This window comes from Elaeis guineensis, chromosome 4, assembly GCF_000442705.2.
Source record: "Elaeis guineensis isolate ETL-2024a chromosome 4, EG11, whole genome shotgun sequence".
In the NCBI taxonomy this organism is placed as follows: domain Eukaryota; kingdom Viridiplantae; phylum Streptophyta; class Magnoliopsida; order Arecales; family Arecaceae; genus Elaeis; species Elaeis guineensis.
In genome coordinates, this window is record NC_025996.2 from 5,589,752 (window position 1) to 5,610,979 (window position 21,228).

Genomic DNA, 21,228 nt, shown 5'->3' on the forward strand with positions numbered 1-21,228 from the left:
TCTATAATATTATATAAATAATAAAATAATATATAAATATGTTACAGAGCTTTGCCAACACAAAAAGAAATAATACACTACAATCATTTTATAATACCTCAGAATCCCCACCTTCCTCTCTCTCACTTAATAAAGAGAAAAGTTGTTACAATTTTTTACCAAAAAAATGATGCATTACAATCATTCTATAATACCCTAGAATTCATCTTTGTCTCTTACTTAGTTTGGAGAAAAATCATCATTAAAAAATTTATAAATTGTAGTCATTAGTTGCTTAATAATAGACAGACTTATCTTATATTTAATCTATAGAATTATCATGACACTTTTTTTTTTTGATATCATGATATTACGTGACTAGATAAGATTGTTAATTAGAAAATGACACATCTGGTAGCCATCATTTATTACGTCCTATCCATTCTGTTTTGATTTCATTAGGATGGTGAAATGGGAACATTTGTCAAGACTGCATGAGCGGCTGCAATACCAACCACGTGTAAAATATCGTGAGGCATGGATGGACACATCCAGCCAACGCTTGGACTACATAAACCGAGGTAAACCACAGAGCTTCGCCTATACAGAGAGACTTGTTTCTTCTGATTCCCACCATAACAGCTTATCCCAAACAACCATGGCTGCCAGTTTGTTGGGGCTTCACTGTGCCTCTTGCAAACATACCCTGAGATCCTCATATCCGTTGTTTGCTTCTTCTTCTTCTACTACTACCAAAAAAACAAGGGGCCTGGGAACTCAGTGGATTGGCCATTCGTGGGGATGCTCCCGGCCCTTCTAGCCCACCTCCACCACCTCCATGACTGGGGTACCTGGATCCTGAAGGAGACCGGGTGCACCTTCTTGTTCCATGGCCCGTGGTTCACAGGCATGGACATGTTGGTGACCTGCGACCCAGCCAACATGCACCATGTCTTCAGCGCCAACTTCCTCAACTACCCGAAGGGCGACGACTTCTCGGAGATCTTCGACATCCTCGGCGATGGGATCTTCAATTCCGACGCTGAGTCATGGAGAAGCCAAAGGATGAAAGCCCACACCCTGATCAGTGACCGAAGGTTCCGGCCCTTCGTGTCGCAGTCGACCCGAAACAAGGTGGAGAAGGGACTCATCCCTCTCCTCGATCAACTTGCCAAACAAGAAGTTGCAGTAGACTTGCAAGATGTATTCCTGAGGCTAACCTTTGATACCACCTGTTACTTGGTTTTTGGCACTGACCCCGGGTGCCTTTCTATCGGATTTCCCACGGTTCCATTTGCCAAGGCTATGGACGATGCCACGGGGGCCTTGCTCTTCCGGCACATAGTGCCACCGGCGTGGTGGAAGTTGCTGAGATGGCTAAGGATAGGGGAGGAGAAGAAATTGGCACTGGCATGGAAAGTGATGGACCAATTCATAGCACAAAGAATTGCTGAGAAAAAGGAGGAGAGGAACAAATCAAGAAGCCATGCAGAGGCGCCAATAAGAGATCTATTATCATCTTATATTGATGCTTGTGATGATCTTCATATGGTGGATGTGGAAAATCCGATGGAATTCAATAAGTTTCTACGAGACACAGCAATGAATTTTATGATTGCAGGGAGGGACACCACTGGTGCCGCCCTCACATGGTTCTTTTGGTTGCTGTCAAAGAATCCGGTTGCGGAGTTGAAGATCCTGGAGGAATTGAAGTCGCTACGAAAGGAGAGGTCATGCTCAGAGAGCATGACCCTATTCGATGCCGAGGAGCTGAAAGGGTTGGTCTACCTGCATGCAGCCTTGTGTGAATCCCTGAGGCTGTACCCGCCGGTCCCGTTCGAGCACAAAGGTGTGTTGCAATCCGAAGTCCTTCCGAGCGGCCACAAAGCCCAGCCAGGAACGAAGATACTCTTCTTTTTGTATGCTATGGGGAGGATGGAAGGGGTATGGGGAAAAGATTGCTTGGAATTTAAGCCTGAGAGATGGATTTCAGAGAAGGGGAAGTTGAGGCATGAGCCATCTTATAAGTTTCCTTCATTCAATTCCGGGCCGAGGACGTGTCTGGGGAAGGACATGGCCTTCACTCAGATGAAAGCGGTTGTGTCTGCAATGGTGTACAACTTCCATGTTGATGTGGTTGAAGGCCATGTGGTTGAGCCAAAGATTTCTATCATCCTTCAAATGAAGAATGGCTTGATGGTGAGGATTAGGAAGAGAGCTAGTGCGTGATTGTGTTGAAATTGACGTGGTTCGCTGTGAAGCTCAACATGTGGATGTTTGCTATGGTTCAATAAAGAAGGTTTTCAGTTTAGCATTGTTGGGTAAAGATACTGGAGAAATTATTAGGTATTATTTACCATGTCTGCATAGTCTAACCCATTAAAAACAAACATGTCAACCAACCTTGCAATTCTCTTATGATTTTGCTATAAATTTATCCAAAATATGAGAAGTAACAGCAACTTGTATTTTTAAAACAAAATTTTAGCCAACTACATTGATATTTTAGACTTATCACCTTTTGCTCGAAATTAAAAAAAAAAAAATCTTGAACTCTAATTTACTAGATTTTTTTTTTTTTGTGTTGCTTTTAACTAGTATATGTATGCAAGCACACATTACACTAATGATGTGGCCTTTTCATTCCTCTAGCCGGCAACCGTGCATCATGTCAAATATTAGCCGTCGACAATAGGTGCAGTTGGTACAATGGGAGGGTACGTAGCACGTCGATTGTTAAGCATTTTGTGTGACTTCTTTGCGCTTGTCCTAGGACGGGTCGGTTCACTGAGTTGGGTGGTGCTGTATCAGGTTCTTACCCCTGCCAGGCTCCGTCCACATAAAATTGTCTGATGCGGTGGGCACGCTTATGTCTCTTAAAATCTTGAGGAATTCTTTGTGCACCACAGACGGTGCAGGATCGCACACATCATCTACAGTATTCAGCTTACGTATAAAATTGAGATGTGATATATAAAAAATATATTTTTTTTTATTAAATTCATGTGAAAATCAATCACTGCAGATGATGCATCCGATTCTGCCCACCTGCGGTGCACAAAGAATTTTACATAATCTTTGATCATCCTTCTGGCCCGTCAGGTTAATCCATCGTGTTAGACTCAAAAGCTATAATAGATTTGATAGTTTGCTTTCGGCCTTGTTAGGGAGAAATTATTGATTATAATCATCCTATCACATATGTGCATCTTAGATCATCTAATAAAAAAAACATCATATTATTTGAAATATTAAAATTTTTTCATTCAAAATAGTAAAAATTATTAGTTGATCAATTATAATTAATAATAATTTTTTTCATTTTAAATTTCTAATCAAAATTAAAAAATGATGCATCTTTTTTTAACGATAGATGATGTGATGGCTTCTTAAAGATGGAGCGGTTCTAATTAATAATCTCTTCAGTTGGCCTCCGAGTATATCCTAAAGTTTTTCTATCTTGCTTGCTTTTACCATGTCCACTTCCAGTCTTCCACATTGTTACGGTGGTTACCGTGAGCATCTCGGATCATCGTTGCATCGTAAGGTATTTCAAGTTCTCGAGTCGCCAGTACGACTGCTGACCGACGTATGATCTGTGGAGTCTGTCTCCATAGTGAGCTGAGGCGCTCGTAAGGACTAACTTGTGTATGAGCCACCTTCGTCACCTCAGCCGACTTATCTCTTCAACACGTGCAACAGCTGTCTATCCCGAATAGATAAGGATCTGGTGCAATCGTCTCTCCTGATCTCGCAAGAGCGATTAAGGGCTAAATCATCTCGTCCAGATTGGCATGTCCAACAGTCCGATAATCTTGAGATCATACGATCACACAATTTACTATCTAGCTGTCCAACATCCTTTTGTATAAACAACCAGAGCTCTGAGAATCCAGGTAAGTTCAATCCCTCTCTGAGCTTGCTTGTTCTTTGCCTTTCTGACTTGAGCATCGGGGGATTTTCATTGGAACCATAATTTTCGGTTTGGAACTTATTTTGTAGGTCACTCTAGTGCCATCATCCCTACATGAGGATCAGATATTCGTCTTCCGACCTTGATCTATTTCAGTGGCAACAGATAGAAAAAGAGTCTACATTCGCATTCATGGCTCAAAGACGGATATCTTCCCGATTTTTCAATACCGCCGCTTCCCGATACGCAGCCAGCCAGGCTGACAATCAAGTTTAACTGCTAGCATTGAAAATCTCTCTGCCTGCTCAATCGATCATCCCTCTATCGGTTCAACCGATCCAGCCAGCGTCAGTCACGGCTGATCAATTCGGCCAGCTCTTCGAACAGGTACAACATTTGACGACCGCAATCCAAATGGTTCAGATCTTTTTCGCCCCCTTTCAGGTGGTGCCCCAGCCTCCTCAGGCTGTCTCTGCACCCACTACAATGGTGCATCATACAGTGCCCTCGACGGTGTCGCCTGTGCTCTCCACAGCGACGCCTCCGCAGAATCCTGTCCTGACAGTGGCTCCGCAGCCACCACCTCAACCAGAACCGTAGGTGCCTCCTCGAAATCCAGAGAGGAGGTTGACTCATCAAAGTCACCCTTGGGCCCAGCAGCTGGTCACGCGGCGATCTCCAAGCCCGCTGTCGGGCCATGACTCAATCCTCGGACGTCAATCTCCTCTATGCTCCGAGGCCGATACTGTTCATGAACTTGATTTCAAAAGGTGATTCCAGGAGCTCGACGAGCAGTTGGACCAGAAAATAGAAAAGACCCTCAACAATAATGGCTCTTCGGTGCTGTCCTACGAAGGGTATAACAACCAGCCGCCCTTCATCCTAAGGAATATGCAGGAACCACTCCCCTACACTTCAAACTACCTCAATTAGAGACCTACGACGGGACCTCCGACTCCGTCGACCATGTAGAGACCTTCAAGGCAGCCACGCTCCTTTAGAGAGCGTCAGATGCAATCCTCTGTCGAGCATTCCCTCCGACTCTTAAGGAGGTTGCTCGGCAGTGGTACTTGAGTTTGAGGCCGACGCCTATCCATTCCTTTGAGGACTTATGTCGGTCTTTCGTCGGTCATTTCATCAACAACCGACGACAGCAGAAGCGGTCAGACTACCTCCATACTATCAAGCAAAAGGAGGATGAGTCGATGGCTGCAATGATGAGCGATCTGCTAAAAAACAACTTGAAAAAGTCGTTAGTTAAAATTTATCCTCGAGATCTCCCAGATATGCTTGTCCGTGTAGAGAAGTATGTCCGCATGAAAGAGGCCTTTGCCGATGATACTACTGCTGATTCAACCGTGGCGGGATCCAATAAGGAGCACCATCCAAGGTGCGAAGAGAAAAGTCGCCAGCGCTCCCGATCCCTGCCCCAGAGGTGGAATAACGGGAGTCGAAATCATCGATCCCGGAGTCTTCCGAGAAGGGCTCGAAAACCATCATCTCCTAGGTAGTACAATACCTACACGTCTTTGACTGTTTCTCGAAGGGAGGTGTTGCTGCAAATGGGGCCTAAGTTATTTGTGCCTCAGTTGATGAGAATAAGATCGGAATACCGTCGAGACCCAAATAAATACTGTTCTTACCATCATGATCATGGTCACGATACTGAAGACTGCCATCAGCTCTGCGATGAGATCGAGAGGCTTATCAGGTAGGGACGACTGAATTATTTTATTCGAGGAGTGGCCTCTCAATATCGAACTCCGAGAGTTCAGCAGCTATCCTCTTTACCTTAGCAGCCTCTCCTTTTGCCTCAACTGCAGCAAGCGCCACCACGGTAGGAGCGGCAGCAGGTTGGAGGGTTAAATGGTGGAAGAGGAGTGATCCATCCGAGGAGAAATCTATATGATTACTAAGAGATTATTGGGATACGAGAAATAATGGCTACTTGTATTTTTAATAACGAAATTTTAACCAACAAGTAGATATATACTTTAGGCTTATCACCTTTTGTTCGATTTTTTTTTTTTTAAAAAGAAAATCTTGAACTTTAGTTTACTAGATATTTTTTTTGTTCGTTTCAACAAGTACATACAAACGCACGTTACACTAATGATGTGACCTTTTCATTCCTCTCACAGGCAGCCGTGCATCATGTCAAATATTAGCTGCCAACAATAGGTCGAGTGGGAGGCTAGCACGTCAATTGTCTAGCATTTTGTGCGACTTCTTTACGTTTATCCTAGCATTGCTTGATTCATTGAGTTAGGCAGTGTCGTATCAGATTTTTACCCAGGTCTACATAAAATTGTCTCGATGTAGTGGGCGTACCTTTCCCTCTTCCAATATTTGGTCATCCCTTTTGGCCTCCTCAGGCCAATCCGTTATGGTAGACCCAGAAGTCACTGCAGAGCCGGGAGTTCGCTTTGTGCCTTGCCAGGCCTCCTGCAAACATGTCCTGAAATCTCTGACCAAAAAAAAAAGTCCTGAAATCGTCTTATCCATATCTTGCTTCCACCACGTCTACTCCCTTACAAATATTAGAAGGCCAGCAATCCCCTTCAGCCGGCCATTCCTTGTGATCTGGCCATTCCTTTGGATCCTCTCGACACTTGTCACCCATCTTACCACCTCCATGATTGAACCACCGAGGTCCTCGAGGAGTCCGAGTGCGAGATCTCGTTCTGCTTGCCTGGTTCTGAGACATGGACTTGTGGGATAATTGTGATCCGACCAAAGATGTGACAGAAAGTCAAATCGCAAATCTGATCAGAACCGATTTCTTTGGTCCGGTTTATATATATTATGTTTTCTGAAATCTGTTTTGGTGTCGGTTCGGAAAAAAAAAAAATCTAAAAAAATATCAAATTTTTTAATAATTTATATATATAAAAATAAAATTTTTAGCTTTTAATCTAGCCTAATTTATTTAGTCCAACTCATTGAATGTTGATCTTATATAAAATATAATTTTTATATTTAGATTTAGCTTAGTCCAATCGGACATCAATCCAATAAAAATTGAGCCGAATCTATATTGATTATTTATTTTTTAATAAAAAATCAATCTTTATGATCCACAGCCTAGACTCTAGACTTATTATAATAGGATGGAGCCATTTGGTGGATGCCATTATTTTTGGGATAGAGTTTCGGATAGTTATAATAGGTATTATGTACGTAAAGTAGATTCTGAGAGTGGATCACATCATCATCGAAGAGGACTCTATTATTATTGTGAGTTGATTATGGAGCTGGAACAGCTCTCACTCATCCCCTATTATGCGATGTTTGGAGAGTTTTGAGAGGATGTGCTTCTCTAGATATCCAGTATATCTATTGGAAGGTAAATAGTACAGCAGATTGAATCGCCTCTTTTATTGCTGATCACTCAGACAATGTGCTATGGATGGATGCTCATTTATTTTTTTTTTTATTTTATGATATTTTATTTTTTAATTTTTATGATTGTATTTATATTAGATTTGCATGGTTAACCCGACTTATCAAAAAAAAAAAAAAAATTGCTTCAATTTGAGGCGTATCTTCAACTCTTCCCAACCTGACTTATGCACATCCTCTGCCATGCGCATGTCACCGATGCCAAATTTTCCAATCATCCACAAATGTTCAGAATTTTCGACACGACGACATCCTTGCAATGGGATCTTCAATGACCCACAGCTTGATGAGCGATCGACGGTTTCCGGATTTGGGATCCCGGTCTAGTCCAAGCAAGGTGGAGAAGGGGCTCATTCCTCTTCTAGATGAAGTTGCCCAAGAAGACGACGTAGTAGACTAGCAAGATGTGTTCCTAAGGCCAACCTTTGATACCACACGTCACTTGGTTTTCTGCATTGGCCTTGGTTGCCTGTCTATCAGGTTTCCCGGTTCCATTTGCGACGGCCATGGATGATGATGATATGGACTCCTTGTTCTTCCGGCAGGCAGTACCATCAGCCTGGTGGAAGTTATCAAGGATAGGAGAGGAGAAGAAACTGGCCGTGGAATTGGACGTTGACGGCCCAACCCATGCCAGAATCCCAGCCAAAGCCCAAACAAAAAAAAAAAAAAAAAGAAAACAGAGGAGAAGGGAGTCTTCTTCCTCCTCTCGTCGGCTCCCAATCGGAGTCGGAGACGAGCTCCCTCCAACTCTATTTAAGGAGGAGAACCCTCCTCTCTCCTCTTATCGAGAAATTCCGGGGCAAAACGGCGGCAATCGTCGGAAATTTCTCACGGAGATCCGTCACTGTGCCGTCCAATTTCTCGCTGAAAAAGTTTCGCCGGCGACGGAGGTAAGCCTCCTCCCCTTCCTCTCTTCTCCTCCTTCCTTCCCGTGCCGATGTGCATGCTCGCCGGCGATCTGAGTCGCCGGATTTTGTTGCGGAAAAATCTTCCTTTTTGCCATTTTTCCATCGCCGGTGGTCACCGCCGACCACCGGTTTGGCCTCCTCTTGCCGTCGGATCGTCTCCCCTCCTGCCGAAAGCCGCCCCATGCCGGCTGCGCCGCCGGCCGGCCAGCCAACGAGGGGACCTCACGGTCCCCTATTTCGGCCCAAATGAACCCACGGGAAAAGAAAAGAAGAAAGAAGAAGAAAAAGAAGGAAAAGAAAAAGAAAAAGAAAAGAAAAGAAAAAGAAGGAAAAGAAAAAGAAAAAGAAAAGAAAAAAAAAAAAGAAAGAAGAAAAATAAAATAATAATAATATAATAAATAGGATTTTCTCTCCTCTCTCTTTCGTGAAGAAAAAGAAAAGAAAAAAAAAAGAAAAAGAAAAGAAGAAGAAATAAAAATAAAAATAAATTAATAAATAATGATATAAATAATAAAATATGAGAAAGAGAGTTTCTTTCTCTCCCCTCTCTCTTCAGCCTAAACTAGTATTTTCTCTCTCTAGAATTGGACTTTCTCTCTCTAGAATCCTTCCTCTAGATTATTTCTCTCTCTTAAGATTTCTAGAATTTTGAAAAGAATGATGATGAATTTAAATGATCCTAGTGATGGATTTTTGATCTGTGATCGTCGGATGGTACACCGACATCCACTTTGATCAGATCAGATATTTTTAGATTTTATTTCTCATGATTTTATTGAATTGTTCACATGATAATCTTAGCATGATTTGATCTGATCGATCAAATTTGTTGAATCATATTGTCTGAAGAATTCAAGATGAGTTTTCTCTCTCTAAAATTTTCTCTCTCTAAAATATTCTCTCTCTTGATTGATTCTCTCTCTAAAAAGGTTAGTGAATGAAGAAATTTTTTTTAATAGTTCTGATCTGATTCTAATGAAGAATTCTGATCCATGATTGTCAGACAGTGTACTGGCACCCACCTTAATCAGATCATGAATCTTTAGATTTGATCATCCATGATTTCGATCTAGCCATGACTTGATTTGATCATGTTGATTTCACCAACCGAGATATTGGACCAATCATAATGTTGGATTGTGTCATCTGACCAATTCGAATTGTACCTCATTGATTTCTCTCTCCTCTAATTGTCTCTCTCTACTTGATTTTATGAAATCGATGAAAAAAATCTCGGTCCTATCACTTCGAATCCGATTTGATCTGATAGTCAAACTTTAGATCATTTAGGTCCTAATTAGATTTTGATTAGATGAAATTAGATGATCAGACCCAATCTAAACCGTTGAAATACGGTATTCGTATTCTTTCTAATTATTGAAATTGATTCTGTATAGGATTGTGGATGTTTGATTATGGGATATCACGATATGATCTACGAACAAAATTTTTGGAAGAAAATTTATAGAATTATGTGGATTTATTGGAATGCGTTCGAGGTAAGTAATGTTCCATTTTTTCTAGATTTATCGGTAAATTATAATGTATTTTTCTGACATGATTTGTGAAACGATGCATGAATTGAATGAATGATATTTTGTTATGAAAATATCTTATTTGAAATATTATGATGAAGCATGATTGAACATATTGACTCCATGATGCATTATATTGATTGATTTTGATATTACATGATTATATGTTTTATTATCGAAATTAGAATATGAAATATGATTTATGAAGAATTCTGATATAAGAACAATATGAATTGACAACCTGACTATGTAAAGGACCCCGCCAATGGGGGCATATACGTTGGCAATTGATTGTCCTGAGGGTTTATGTCGCCAGTGAGACCAGCGACATGTCACCAGAGAGACCCGCGACAAACCGTCAGAGAGATCAGCGGTTCCGAAGGACTTTGCTGCCAGATGATTCGCAGCTCACCGCAAGAAGATACGCGGTATTATGATCCTGCCACAGGAAAAATATGGTCATAGCTCATGGTTGACGAAAAGAATTTAACAACGAAAGAAATTGAAATCTCGAAAGAAACTTGAATTTTCGAAAAAAAAATTAATTTGGCATGAATTATATTGCATAATTGAAAATTGATTTCAAATTAATGAACTATATATGTTTATTTTTTATAAATAATTATTTACTTATATGTCTGATGAAATCTGTTGAAAAGTGATCATTGCTTACTGGGCTGTCTAGTTCATTACCTCCTATTTTACTATTTTTACAGATGTTGAGGAATTAAGATGATATAAGATATGAATGGAAAAATGATCAGAAACAGAATCTTTATATTTTTATTTTCAGTTGAAAGTCTTATTAAATTTGATGTAAGGACTATGAATCATTATTGAATTTATTGAGATATTTAAAGAAGAAATTTAGATCGTTATGTTTTGGATTTTGAATTATTGTCTAATTATTCCGTTGTTGTTTTAGAATAGTTTGATAAGATGCCTTGTATGCTTATGGAAAAAGTTTTCTATAAGTATGCGGCGGTTGCCATGACCCTCAATTCATAATTTTGGGTCGGGGGTGTGACAGACGTCATGGTCCATTTTATAGCCCATGCATGCAACCAACGAGAGGAAGGAGGAGGAGAACAAATTAAGAAACCAGGAGGATCACAAGGACCGCAAAGGACCAATGGATTAATATCGTCTTGTCTTGATGAGCAGCAAGATCATCAAGTAGTGGATGGAATATTTCCAGTACGTGGAGTTTGATAAATTCAAGAACAAAGGTGTGCTGCAATCTGAGCTCATCCCGAGCGGGGACAACGCCCATCCAAGCATGTTTACCGAAAAAAAGATCCATTCAAGCATGAAGATATTATTCTCTTCGTGGGAAAGATGGAAGGGGACTGGAGGAATGATTGCATACGATTTAAGCCTAGGAGACGGGTTTCAGAGACAGGCAGATTGAGGCATAAGCCATCGATCTTACAAGTTCCTATCATTCAATTCCGGGACTTGAACTTGTTTAGGGAAGGAGATAGCCTTTACTCAAATGAAAGCGTTGGTGGCTGCCATGGTATTTGGACAACTTATATGTTGATGTTTGTGGCCGCCATGGTATCCTTGATTTACTAGCAAGGTTAATAAGAAACTGGATGTCCTGCCAAAAAAATTAAAAAAAAAAAAAGAGCATGTTTCGTTATAATTATGTGCTAGTATGTGTATGTACGCAGAGTGTAAATCTCTCTTTAGCTATGGTTATGTACTCTTTTAAAAATTGGAAGCTTCTCTAGCCTCTCCAGGGTTTTCCATTCGAGGGAAAGAGGATGGTATGCGTTCTTTCGGCATATTAATCGCTCACCAGTGATTGGGTAGCCTACATCATACATGCATGGACAGCAGTATTAATACTGATGAGTCATGGGCCTCTAGGTTACGTGTGACTCATCTGGGCATTCTATGGCCCAGCCCATGACCAACTTGATCTAGCCCCGGCCCCCGGTTGTATATGGACAGTGTCAATTTGTCAACGGTTTGGACCAGAACAATCAACCCTTAGCTTGATAGAAAAATAATATTGTCGCGGCTAAGTTGCCAAGGTGTACATGAATCATGAGATTATGGGCACAATTATGATATCTTAGCTTTCCTATAGATTCAATTAAGGAAGGGATGGGGAAAATAACTTCAATGGTTAAACATATCATGCTTAAAATTGGACCTTTTCTAACCTATTGCAGTCGGTCAAGCCAAAATCATGAGATAGGATCCTGGGTCTAACCCAATGCAAGGTATTGTTCGTTTTGATCGGCATGAGGTAGGTCCGTGACCTCCGACCCATATGGGGTAGGCCCGTGGCCCACAACCAGCATGCAACCGTATGGTTTTGTCCTTGAAAAAGGTGCCTCACGTGAGAAGGGGAGCTTCAAGTTTTATAAGGCAAGATTGTCTGACTGAACAACCGCTTTGGTCGGCGTGAGGTAGGCCCGTGGCCTCCGACCCGCATCACGCATGAGGTAGGCCTGTGGCCTGCGACCGCACGGCTTTGTCTTTGGAAAAGACGCCTCACGTGAGAAAGGGAGCTCCAAGCCTTATAAAGTAAGATTGTCTGACTGAACAACCGATGTGGAACTAAAGTCCGCACCTCTTGCAATACAACCAAAAGGAAAAGGGACAGTTGGTTCACGTTTGTTCTTGGCATGGTCTGCCTCGTTACCTGGTAAAAGTGAGATCAATTAGAAGAGTATATACGGGTTACAACTTATTTACGCGAAGCGCGTTGAGGCCTCTCGTAACCAAGGTTGGCAAAACAGGATGAGGAATGGCCTGTTATCAAGTGCAGGCCGGGTTGAGATTGAGCCCAAGAACACGTTGGGCCAGGTCCAATCTGTCCAGTGTTGGGTGGTGATTGGATTTTTGAAGTGCTGACACAAATAATACTGCTAAGTCACTTCATGCAATCAAAACATTCTTGTGCGTATATTAGGGCTGATCGAGGGCAAGACTTCCGCACAGAAAATATCCAATTTTAAATGTACGCGACCCAAAGCCTGACTAAAAATAAATATAGTTTAACCCCAATGGTTGGCCCATGATCAGCTCTAGCCTACATCTCCTATTTTACATGCAAGTCAACCTTCAGACGCACCCGTTGAGCAGTTCAAGTGCATGTAAACTGGAAGTTAATTCTATAAGTTAATTCTATATGTAAGATGTTTCTTTTCAGACATATGTTTGTGTATTAAAAAAGATTATAAATTTAATTTAAGCCTTGGTATATAGTTGTATATAAATATCATTAGTGTGCAGATACATGCAATGCATGGAAGGGAAAACGTGAATGGGTATCAAAGGCTCATTCATTATCCGCAGCTTCAACTCCAGTTTCGTGGCAGCTGGGGTAGTTGGGCTTTGTGATACTACAGTTCCTTTAATTGAATTAAGGAGTGCTCGGAGAGGACTGACTTATGCTATCACTCTTCTGGGGTCCTACAAATTCTACCTAGAGGTAATTCTCAAACTGTTGTCACCTTATCATTGAGGAAATTCAGCCACAATGGTGGTTTAGATTTTAGGACAGACTAGATTTACAGCTGTTCATCCACTATTTCATGATATTTGGAGATTTCTTCAGAGTTGCATTTCTTTGATTATTAGGCAGGTCTATCAAAAGGCAAACAACACAATAGATTGGATTGTCTCTTTTGTTGTCGAGCATTTTGGAAAGATATTGTGGATAGATATGAGGGCTATTCCGATCTTTTTTTGTAATATTTTATATTCTAATCTTTTTGGATATGTTCATTTTAGACTTGCACGAGTTATCCACCATATCAAAAAAAAAAAAAAATGTTGTTAATTATATAGCCAACTTGGTGGCCACCAGATAAAGCCAATCCTCTTCTTGTAGATTGGTAAAGGCTACATTAGTGGTAGTGGCCTTTAAAGCAGTGCATATTGATAGAAAAACTAACAATGTAGCTGATTGCATCGCTTTCTATATTGAAGAATATTCAAAAATTTCTGTTGGGACTCTACTACATCCACTCCTAAGAAACTCTGAAAGATTTTACACACAAATGCCAGTGGCTATATTTATATATGAGGAGGGTTTGACCTATCCACAACACCCAAAAAAAATAAAAATAATGGTATCAAAGGCTCCAATCTTGCTTGATAGATGCACTCTTTAACAATCACGTAGAATAACATGATAAAGTCGAGAAGCTATGCCGACTTTAGATGTCGGCAAGTTTGCCGATTTTATGAAGGGCTCTTATACCACCCCGACTGTCTAGCAAGCATGAAATTAGACGTAGGCCAAAGTAATGCTGCTAATAAGAGTTCACCGCATATGTCAATTGTATAAATTTCGTACAACTAGGTTATATGGTATTTACACTTGAAAGCTAGCTCCAATTCTTCCAGAGGTTTAGGTTTAGGGCTTTAGGTGTCCTGCATGTGGCAAGAGGTGAGACTCACATGGTGGAGCTCCATTATCTCCAGCTCTCCTCTAACATCCGTCGGCTCACGAAGAATAAGGACGACTGGTCCTACTACTTAGAGAAAAATAAATTATAATATAATATATATATAAATATAATATATTAATGATATATTGATATACTAACATTTTTATTAGACTAAAGAATAATTTTGTCTCCAAATTTCAGCTCAAGATTACTATCTTGGATGATCTTGAATTTTAGAGGTGAAGCTATGTTTTGGCTTAAGGGTTCAATTGAACCCCCAAGTTTTGGTGCAATACCCTTAGAAGTATGTAAATATTATCCAAAAATTTTGTGTATATATATTTTTGAACTTCTATAGAATAAAGAGTCTTAATTATCTTAGTAGTTTGAACCCCCACCTTCTATCCCTCGTGTCCTAGGTTTGAATCTTTTCTCTCACCTTTTTTCATCTTTTTTCTCTTTTCTTTCTCTCTCACTTTTAAGTAATGTAATGTTATTAAATTTTTATTTATTTATTTATTTTAATTTATATATTAAACTTTCAGGATGAAAATCCTAGCTACGCCACTGAATATAATGTTATTAAATTTATTTTATTTATTTATTTATTTTAATTTATATATTGAATCTTCAGGATGAAAATCCTAGCTACGCCACTGTTAAATTTCCGATCTTAAAGATGGATATCCTATTATTGAGTTGGATTATGATTTAAGGAGTGTGGTTGATTTAAGATCACTGTTATATGGTCAAATGCAGTGATCTCATCATCTCAACCCATATTATCTTTGATCTTGAGATGATCATCCTGTACCAAATCCCTTCTATATAATACCATAACCCCATTATAAAAAATCTCCTATAATTGTGGTGGATCATTACGATGACTATAGCAATTGCTATTTATTCAGGTATTTAGCTATATGGTATTTGTTCAAATATGTCTAGGTTGAAATTATCTAGAACTAAAATAATAAGATACAATGATATCGCCTATTTAAATCTTTGCTTATCAAATAAATACTTGTTGCTTGGTAATTATAAAAGCTGAATATCATAATGTTATACGTTGAAAAACATGCAAATGCTAAATAACTGCCGTTGTTCTTGTTATATAATAATTGTGGTAACAAAATAATGGTTACCTAACACGTACTTTAAAAATTTTCTCTTGATAATATATGTGGGATTATGGATTTGACCATTTCATAACAACGAAAGGTAACGTCACTTGGTGGACCTGAGAAGTTGGCAACAAAATATATCATTTAGCTAAGTGCAATGTAGCATGGTCCTGGTCTCAGCATTGCTCTTTCAAATTTTATTAAAGCTACTTCTTGGTGATATTGACAATTCATCTTTGAAATCAAGTAATAAACTGTTGATCATGATGCAAGAGGGCTTGTTGAATCAAGAAATTGGATCGTGTCCCTCCTTTCATTAATTTATAAAGATTTGTTGTGATGGCTGCACTATTTTGGACGTTGAAATCTCCCAGAAGTTTTTAGTTGTTGCTATATAATATATTTATAAGGACAAAGTGACATATAAAGCATCTTTATTTACCATGCCATTGTAGGTCTTCAGACAGAGTGCTAATTTTTGCACATGAGCCACTCCAACTCTCCTCCGTATGTGTGGAAGTGGAACCATGCAGAGATTCAGAAAGATCGAGTTTTGTTCACCCTTCATTCATGCACGTGTGTTAGCTAAATAGCATGTCAAATTATATAACGCAAGCTGCCTGAAATTATGATATGCCCTCCCATCCTTCCTCCTCTCGTTAGTATGGAGGTTTGTAGTGTACAAGGGTTTTATCTTTCACATAAAGAAGAATTATATTTTTCCCATGAATTCATCGTTGGATCACTCCATAGCCACTTCCAGATCGATGCAAATATATGAATAAAAAAATTTGGAGAATAGTAATTTTAATTAAATTTTCATGTAATATAGTAAATTTTAAATAATTTACTATATATGTATATATATATATATATATATATATATATATATATATATATATATATAAGATAAGACCCAAATTATTGGCCGTTGCCCCAAAAAGTCTTGTTGTCGTTCTGTAGGCTGTGGCGATCTAGGTCAGTTTTTCTACCGTGCATGACCCATCAAAATCTCATCTTCATAAAATCCTAAAGGAAACAAACGTTGAAACTCGTAGATAATGCGTGCGTGCATCCATGTGTGTGTGTGTGGCCGTTGCCCCAAAAAGTCTTGTTGTCGTCCTGTAGGCTATGGCGATCTAGATCAGTTTTTCTACCATACATGACCCATCAAAATCTCATCTTCATGAAATCCTAAAGGAAACAAACGTTGAAACTCGTAGATAATGCGTGCGTGCATCCGCGTGCATGTACACATGTATATATATATATATATATATATATATATATATATATATATATATATATATTCTGTTTCGATCAAATCAAAATTAGATAATGAGTGTCCTACATCGATGATCTAAACTGTTGAGTGTGATTTACTATTTCAAAACTGCTTACACACAAAAAATTATATGATTTGAAAATCTCTAACTTTTGCATCAAATGATCAAAAAATATATCTAATTTAATTTTATTTCGGCTATCCAATTTTTAACTATTTGATATATATGTTAGAGATCTCTAAATCATATGATTTTTTGTATGTACGTAATTTTGAGATAGTAAATTATATTCAACAGTTGGATCATTGATGTAAAATTATTATTATAAAGTTTTGAATTGATCGGATCTGAATCTATAGATTTGGATAATAATATGGAAGACCTACATGAGTTATTGCAACACCAACCTTGGGTAAAATATCGTGTCGACATAGACGGTCACATCCAGCTAAAAACACGAACTTCGCTTATAAATATGGTTAAGCACGGCTATCCATCTTGTGATAGATGGCATCCATCACTATAAAAAAAATATAATTTTAAAGACAGTTCATCTAAGATGGCTAAAAAATAGTCTCAGATATCATTTTTTTCGACGGCATTGAGATGACATAGAGACGGCAATCTCCTGTAGCGGTCAATTGAGACGGTCTAGAGATGGTGATTAAATTTTTTATTTTAATTGAGTACTAGAGATGGGATAGAGACGAATTAAAGATGGCTAGACTTTTAGAGACGGCGTGATGATAGGAATTTAAAAAATAAATAAATTTGCAGAGATGGGGTGACTGCTTATTAAAAAATTAATTCATACTCATCTGCAATGATTTTTCCCATCGCTATTTGTCCTCTGCATTGACGGCCCCGCTTTTTTCGTCTCAAATAGCCAACCCCACCATATATAAAACTAGGGGTGGCAAACGGGTCAGTTCGGATCATAAATGGATCAAATCATAAACAGATCAGATCAAAAAATCATCAATCCAAATCTGGCCTATTTATTAAAAGGGTCAAAAATTCAAATCTGAATCCGATCTATTCAATAAACAGGTAACTCGATCCGATCTGTTTATTAAATAGGTCAAATTAGGTTAAACAGATTAAACGATCGGGTTAAATGAATCAGAAAAAAGTTAAACAGGTTAAACGGATTTTAAACGGATTAAACAGATTTGGTTAAATGGGTCAGAAATAGGTTAAACGTGTTAAATGGGTTATCTGACTCAATCCGACCTGAATATTAAATGGATTATATAGATCAGATATCTAAAATCTAAATCCGATCCACTTATTAAACGGGTTAAACAGGTTGACCCATTTATGACCCAAACCCGTTTAACCTAAATCCAAATCTGTTTATAGCGGGTCGAATACGGATCGGATTGGCGGATCGGATCATATTTTGCTAGCCCTATATAAAACCACCCCGTGCCCCACCCAGTGAAAAATGCCCCCATTAACCCTAGCTCGATGACGGTAGCCAGTGTCCCAATTGAGCCCAAGGCACTACTCCGAGAGGGACGGCAAAGCGTAGAGATGGATGCGGTGTTCAGTAGCTGCTCCGAGTGGAAGATCAGAGCATCAAGATGGGTGTGGCAGTCAATGGCGGGGGAGGAACACATAGCCGGAGGTGGCATCGGTGGCAACTGGCGAGCGTGATGTCCTGACGATCACGATGCTGGGCATTCGTCGGCCTTTGTCACGGGGCTCGAGGGCTTGGTCCCAATCGAGCCCAAGGCACTGCTCCGAGAAGAGTGCAGAGCGTGAAGATGGACACGATGGCGGGTGGAGGGAGGAGGAGCACGTCGTTGGAGGTGGCGTCGATTGCAACCGACGAGTGTGACTCTCCGACGATCGTGGAGCTGGACGGGAGGTGGCGGTGAGGAGAACGGAGAGGGATGGGCAAAGTTCGAAGCAAAAAAACAAAAATACCTAAGGGAGATTGGAGGAGGAAGGACGACGCCGATGATAATGAAGAAGAATGCAATGATAGATGATGGTAGAGACCGACAGGAGGTGGCGGCAAGGAGAATAGGGAGAAATTAGGTGAGGGCTTGGGAGGATTTGAAGCAAAAAAAAGAAAACAAAAATCTCGCCTGATCTTTAGATAACTAAGGATCATTTTACAGTTAAAAAATTGATATAATTAATTAGTAATTTAAAAATTATAATTTTTATTTAATTATAGTTAAGAATTAGTTGATCTATAAAAAATTGATTTAGTGATAATTAGTATAAATATAATATAAAAATATTATTTAAATTAATTAAATAATTTTAAAATTAGAGATTGAATAGAAGTTGTCTTAACAGGGACGACGTGGTGACGACAATCATTAGAAACGGCTTAGAGATTATTATTAAAAAATTAAAAAAAATAATAATATTAAAGACGGCTTTCTTTAGAGATAGTGTGGCGACGGGATAGCCATCTCTGAAAAAACCCTCCGAGGAGGTCCGTCTCTAATTTTTTTAGCGATGCGATTTATTTATGCAGATGATTAGTAGAGATGACTTTTTTCTATCTCAAATATTTTTTAGATTCGGATTTTTTTTTTTTTATAGGTGGATTTTGCCGTCCGTATTGTCCCAATTTTTTTTTTTTTGTAGTGCATGGATATACCGTCTCCTACGACACCACGCGCGCACCGCTGGTGATCCGCGCTTTATAAACATAGCCTTTTTTTCTTCGTAGCAGCTTATCCAAACAATAATGGCTGCCCGTTTGTTAGCGGCTTCACTATGCCTCTTGCAAACATACCCTGAGATCCTCATATCCGTTGCTTGCTTCTTCTTTTTCTACTGCTACCAAAAAACCGATAAGGGACCTGGGATCCCAGTGAATTGGCCATTCGTGGGGATGCTCCCGGCCTTACTTGCCCACTTCCACCACCTCCATGACTGGAGCACCATGGTCCTGAAGGAGACCGGGTGCACCTTCTTGTTCCATGGCTCGTGGTTCTCAGGAATAGACGTGTTGTTTACCTGCGACCCAGCCAACGTGCACCATGTCTTCGGTGCCAATTTCCTGAACTATCCGAAGGGCGACGACTTCAAGGAGATCTTCGACATCCTCGGCGACGGAATCTTCAATTCCGACGCAGAGTCATGGAGAACGCAAAGGATGAGAGCCCATAACCTGATTAGTGATCAAAGGTTTCGGTCCTTCGTGGCGCAGTCGAGCCGAAACAAGGTGGAGAAGGGACTCATCCCTCTTCTGGATCAACTTGCCAAACAAGATATTGCGGTAGACTTGCAGGATGTGTTCCTAAGGCTAACCTTTGATATCACCTCTTACTTGGTTTTTGGCGCTGACCCAGGGTGCCTCTCTATCGGATTTCCCACGGTTCCATTTGCCGAGGCTATGGATGATGCCACGGAGGCCTTGCTCTTCCGGCACATACTGCGACCGGCGTGGTGGAAGTTGCAGAGATGGCTAAGGATAGGGAAGGAGAAGAAATTGGCACTGGCGTGGGAAGTGATGGACCAATTCATAACACAACGAATTGCTGAGAAAAAGGAGGAGAGAAACAAATCAAGAAGCCATGAGGAGGCACCAAGAGATCTATTATCATCTTATATTAATGATTGTGACGTTCTTCATGTCGTGGATATGGAAAATCCGATGGAATTGGATAAGTTTCTTCGAGATACAGCAATGACTTTTATGACTGCAGGAAGGGACACCACTGGTACCGCCCTCACGTGGTTCTTTTGGTTGCTTTCAAAGAATCCACTTGTGGAGCTGAAGATCCTGGAGGAATTGAAGTCGCTACGAAAGCAGAGGTCATGCTCGGACCCCATGACCGTATTCGATGCCGAGGAGCTCAAAAAGTTGGTCTACTTGCATGCAGCCCTGTGTGAATCCCTCAGGCTGTACCCGCCGGTCCCGTTCGAGCACAAAGGTGTGTTGCAACCTGAAGTCCTTCCGAGCGGCCACAAAGCCCAGCCAGGAACGAAGATACTGTTCGTTTTGTATGCTATGGGACGCATGGAAGGAGTATGGGGAAAAGATTGCTTGGAATTTAAGCCTGAGAGATGGATTTCAGAGAAGGGAAAGTTGAGGCATGAGCCATCTTATAAGTTTTCTGCATTCACCTCCGGGCCGAGGACTTGTCTGGGGAAGGACATAGCCTTCACTCAGATGAAGGCGGTTGTGGCTGCCATGGTGTATAACTTCCATGTTGATGTGGTTGAAGGCCATGTGGTTGAGCCAAAGATTTCCATCATCCTTCACATGAAGAATGGTTTGATGGTGAGGATTAGAAAGAGAGCTAGTGCCTGATTGTGTTGAAATTGACGTGGTTAATTTCCTGCGAAGCTCCGCATGTAAATTTGTGCCTTGGTTCAATAAAGAAGGATTTCATGTGAGCACTGTTGGGTAAAGATATTGGAGAAATTATTCGGTGGACTTAGTCTCCCATGTCGGCATAGCCTAGACTAATAAAAATGAATGTCAACCAACCTAGCAATTTTCTCATAATTGTGCTATAAATTAGCCAAAATACAAGAGGTAACGGCGACTTGCATATTTTATGACGAAATTTAGCCAACTACATGGATATTTTAGGCCTCTCACCCTTTGCTTGAAATAAGAAAGAAATCTTGAACTTTATTTTAATTACTAGATTTGTTTTGTTTTTTTGTTCCTTCTAACTAGTAT

General features: G+C 40.0%; 2 protein-coding genes across 2 annotated transcripts; both read left to right on the forward strand.

The window, feature by feature from the left end:
* Nucleotides 1–576: 576 nt before the first annotated feature.
* On the forward strand, nucleotides 577–2,290 carry LOC105044180 (noroxomaritidine synthase 2-like). Its single transcript, XM_073255381.1, has one exon. The coding sequence runs from the start codon at nucleotides 781–783 to the stop codon at nucleotides 2,206–2,208; it is 1,428 nt and encodes a 475-aa protein (XP_073111482.1). The 5' UTR covers nucleotides 577–780; the 3' UTR covers nucleotides 2,209–2,290.
* A 16,988-nt stretch (nucleotides 2,291–19,278) lies between these two features.
* On the forward strand, nucleotides 19,279–20,939 carry LOC140856850 (noroxomaritidine synthase 2-like). Its single transcript, XM_073255056.1, has one exon. It carries the CDS (start codon nucleotides 19,279–19,281, stop codon nucleotides 20,848–20,850), a length of 1,572 nt encoding a protein of 523 aa, XP_073111157.1. The 3' UTR covers nucleotides 20,851–20,939.
* The last annotated feature ends 289 nt before the right edge of the window (nucleotides 20,940–21,228 follow it).

Excerpts from the sequence above, each read along its gene's own strand:
- LOC105044180 (XM_073255381.1), top strand. The coding sequence starts at position 781 with ATGCTCCCGGCCCTTCTAGCCCACCTCCACCACCTCCATGACTGGGGT.
- LOC140856850 (XM_073255056.1), top strand. The coding sequence starts at position 19,279 with ATGGCTGCCCGTTTGTTAGCGGCTTCACTATGCCTCTTGCAAACATAC.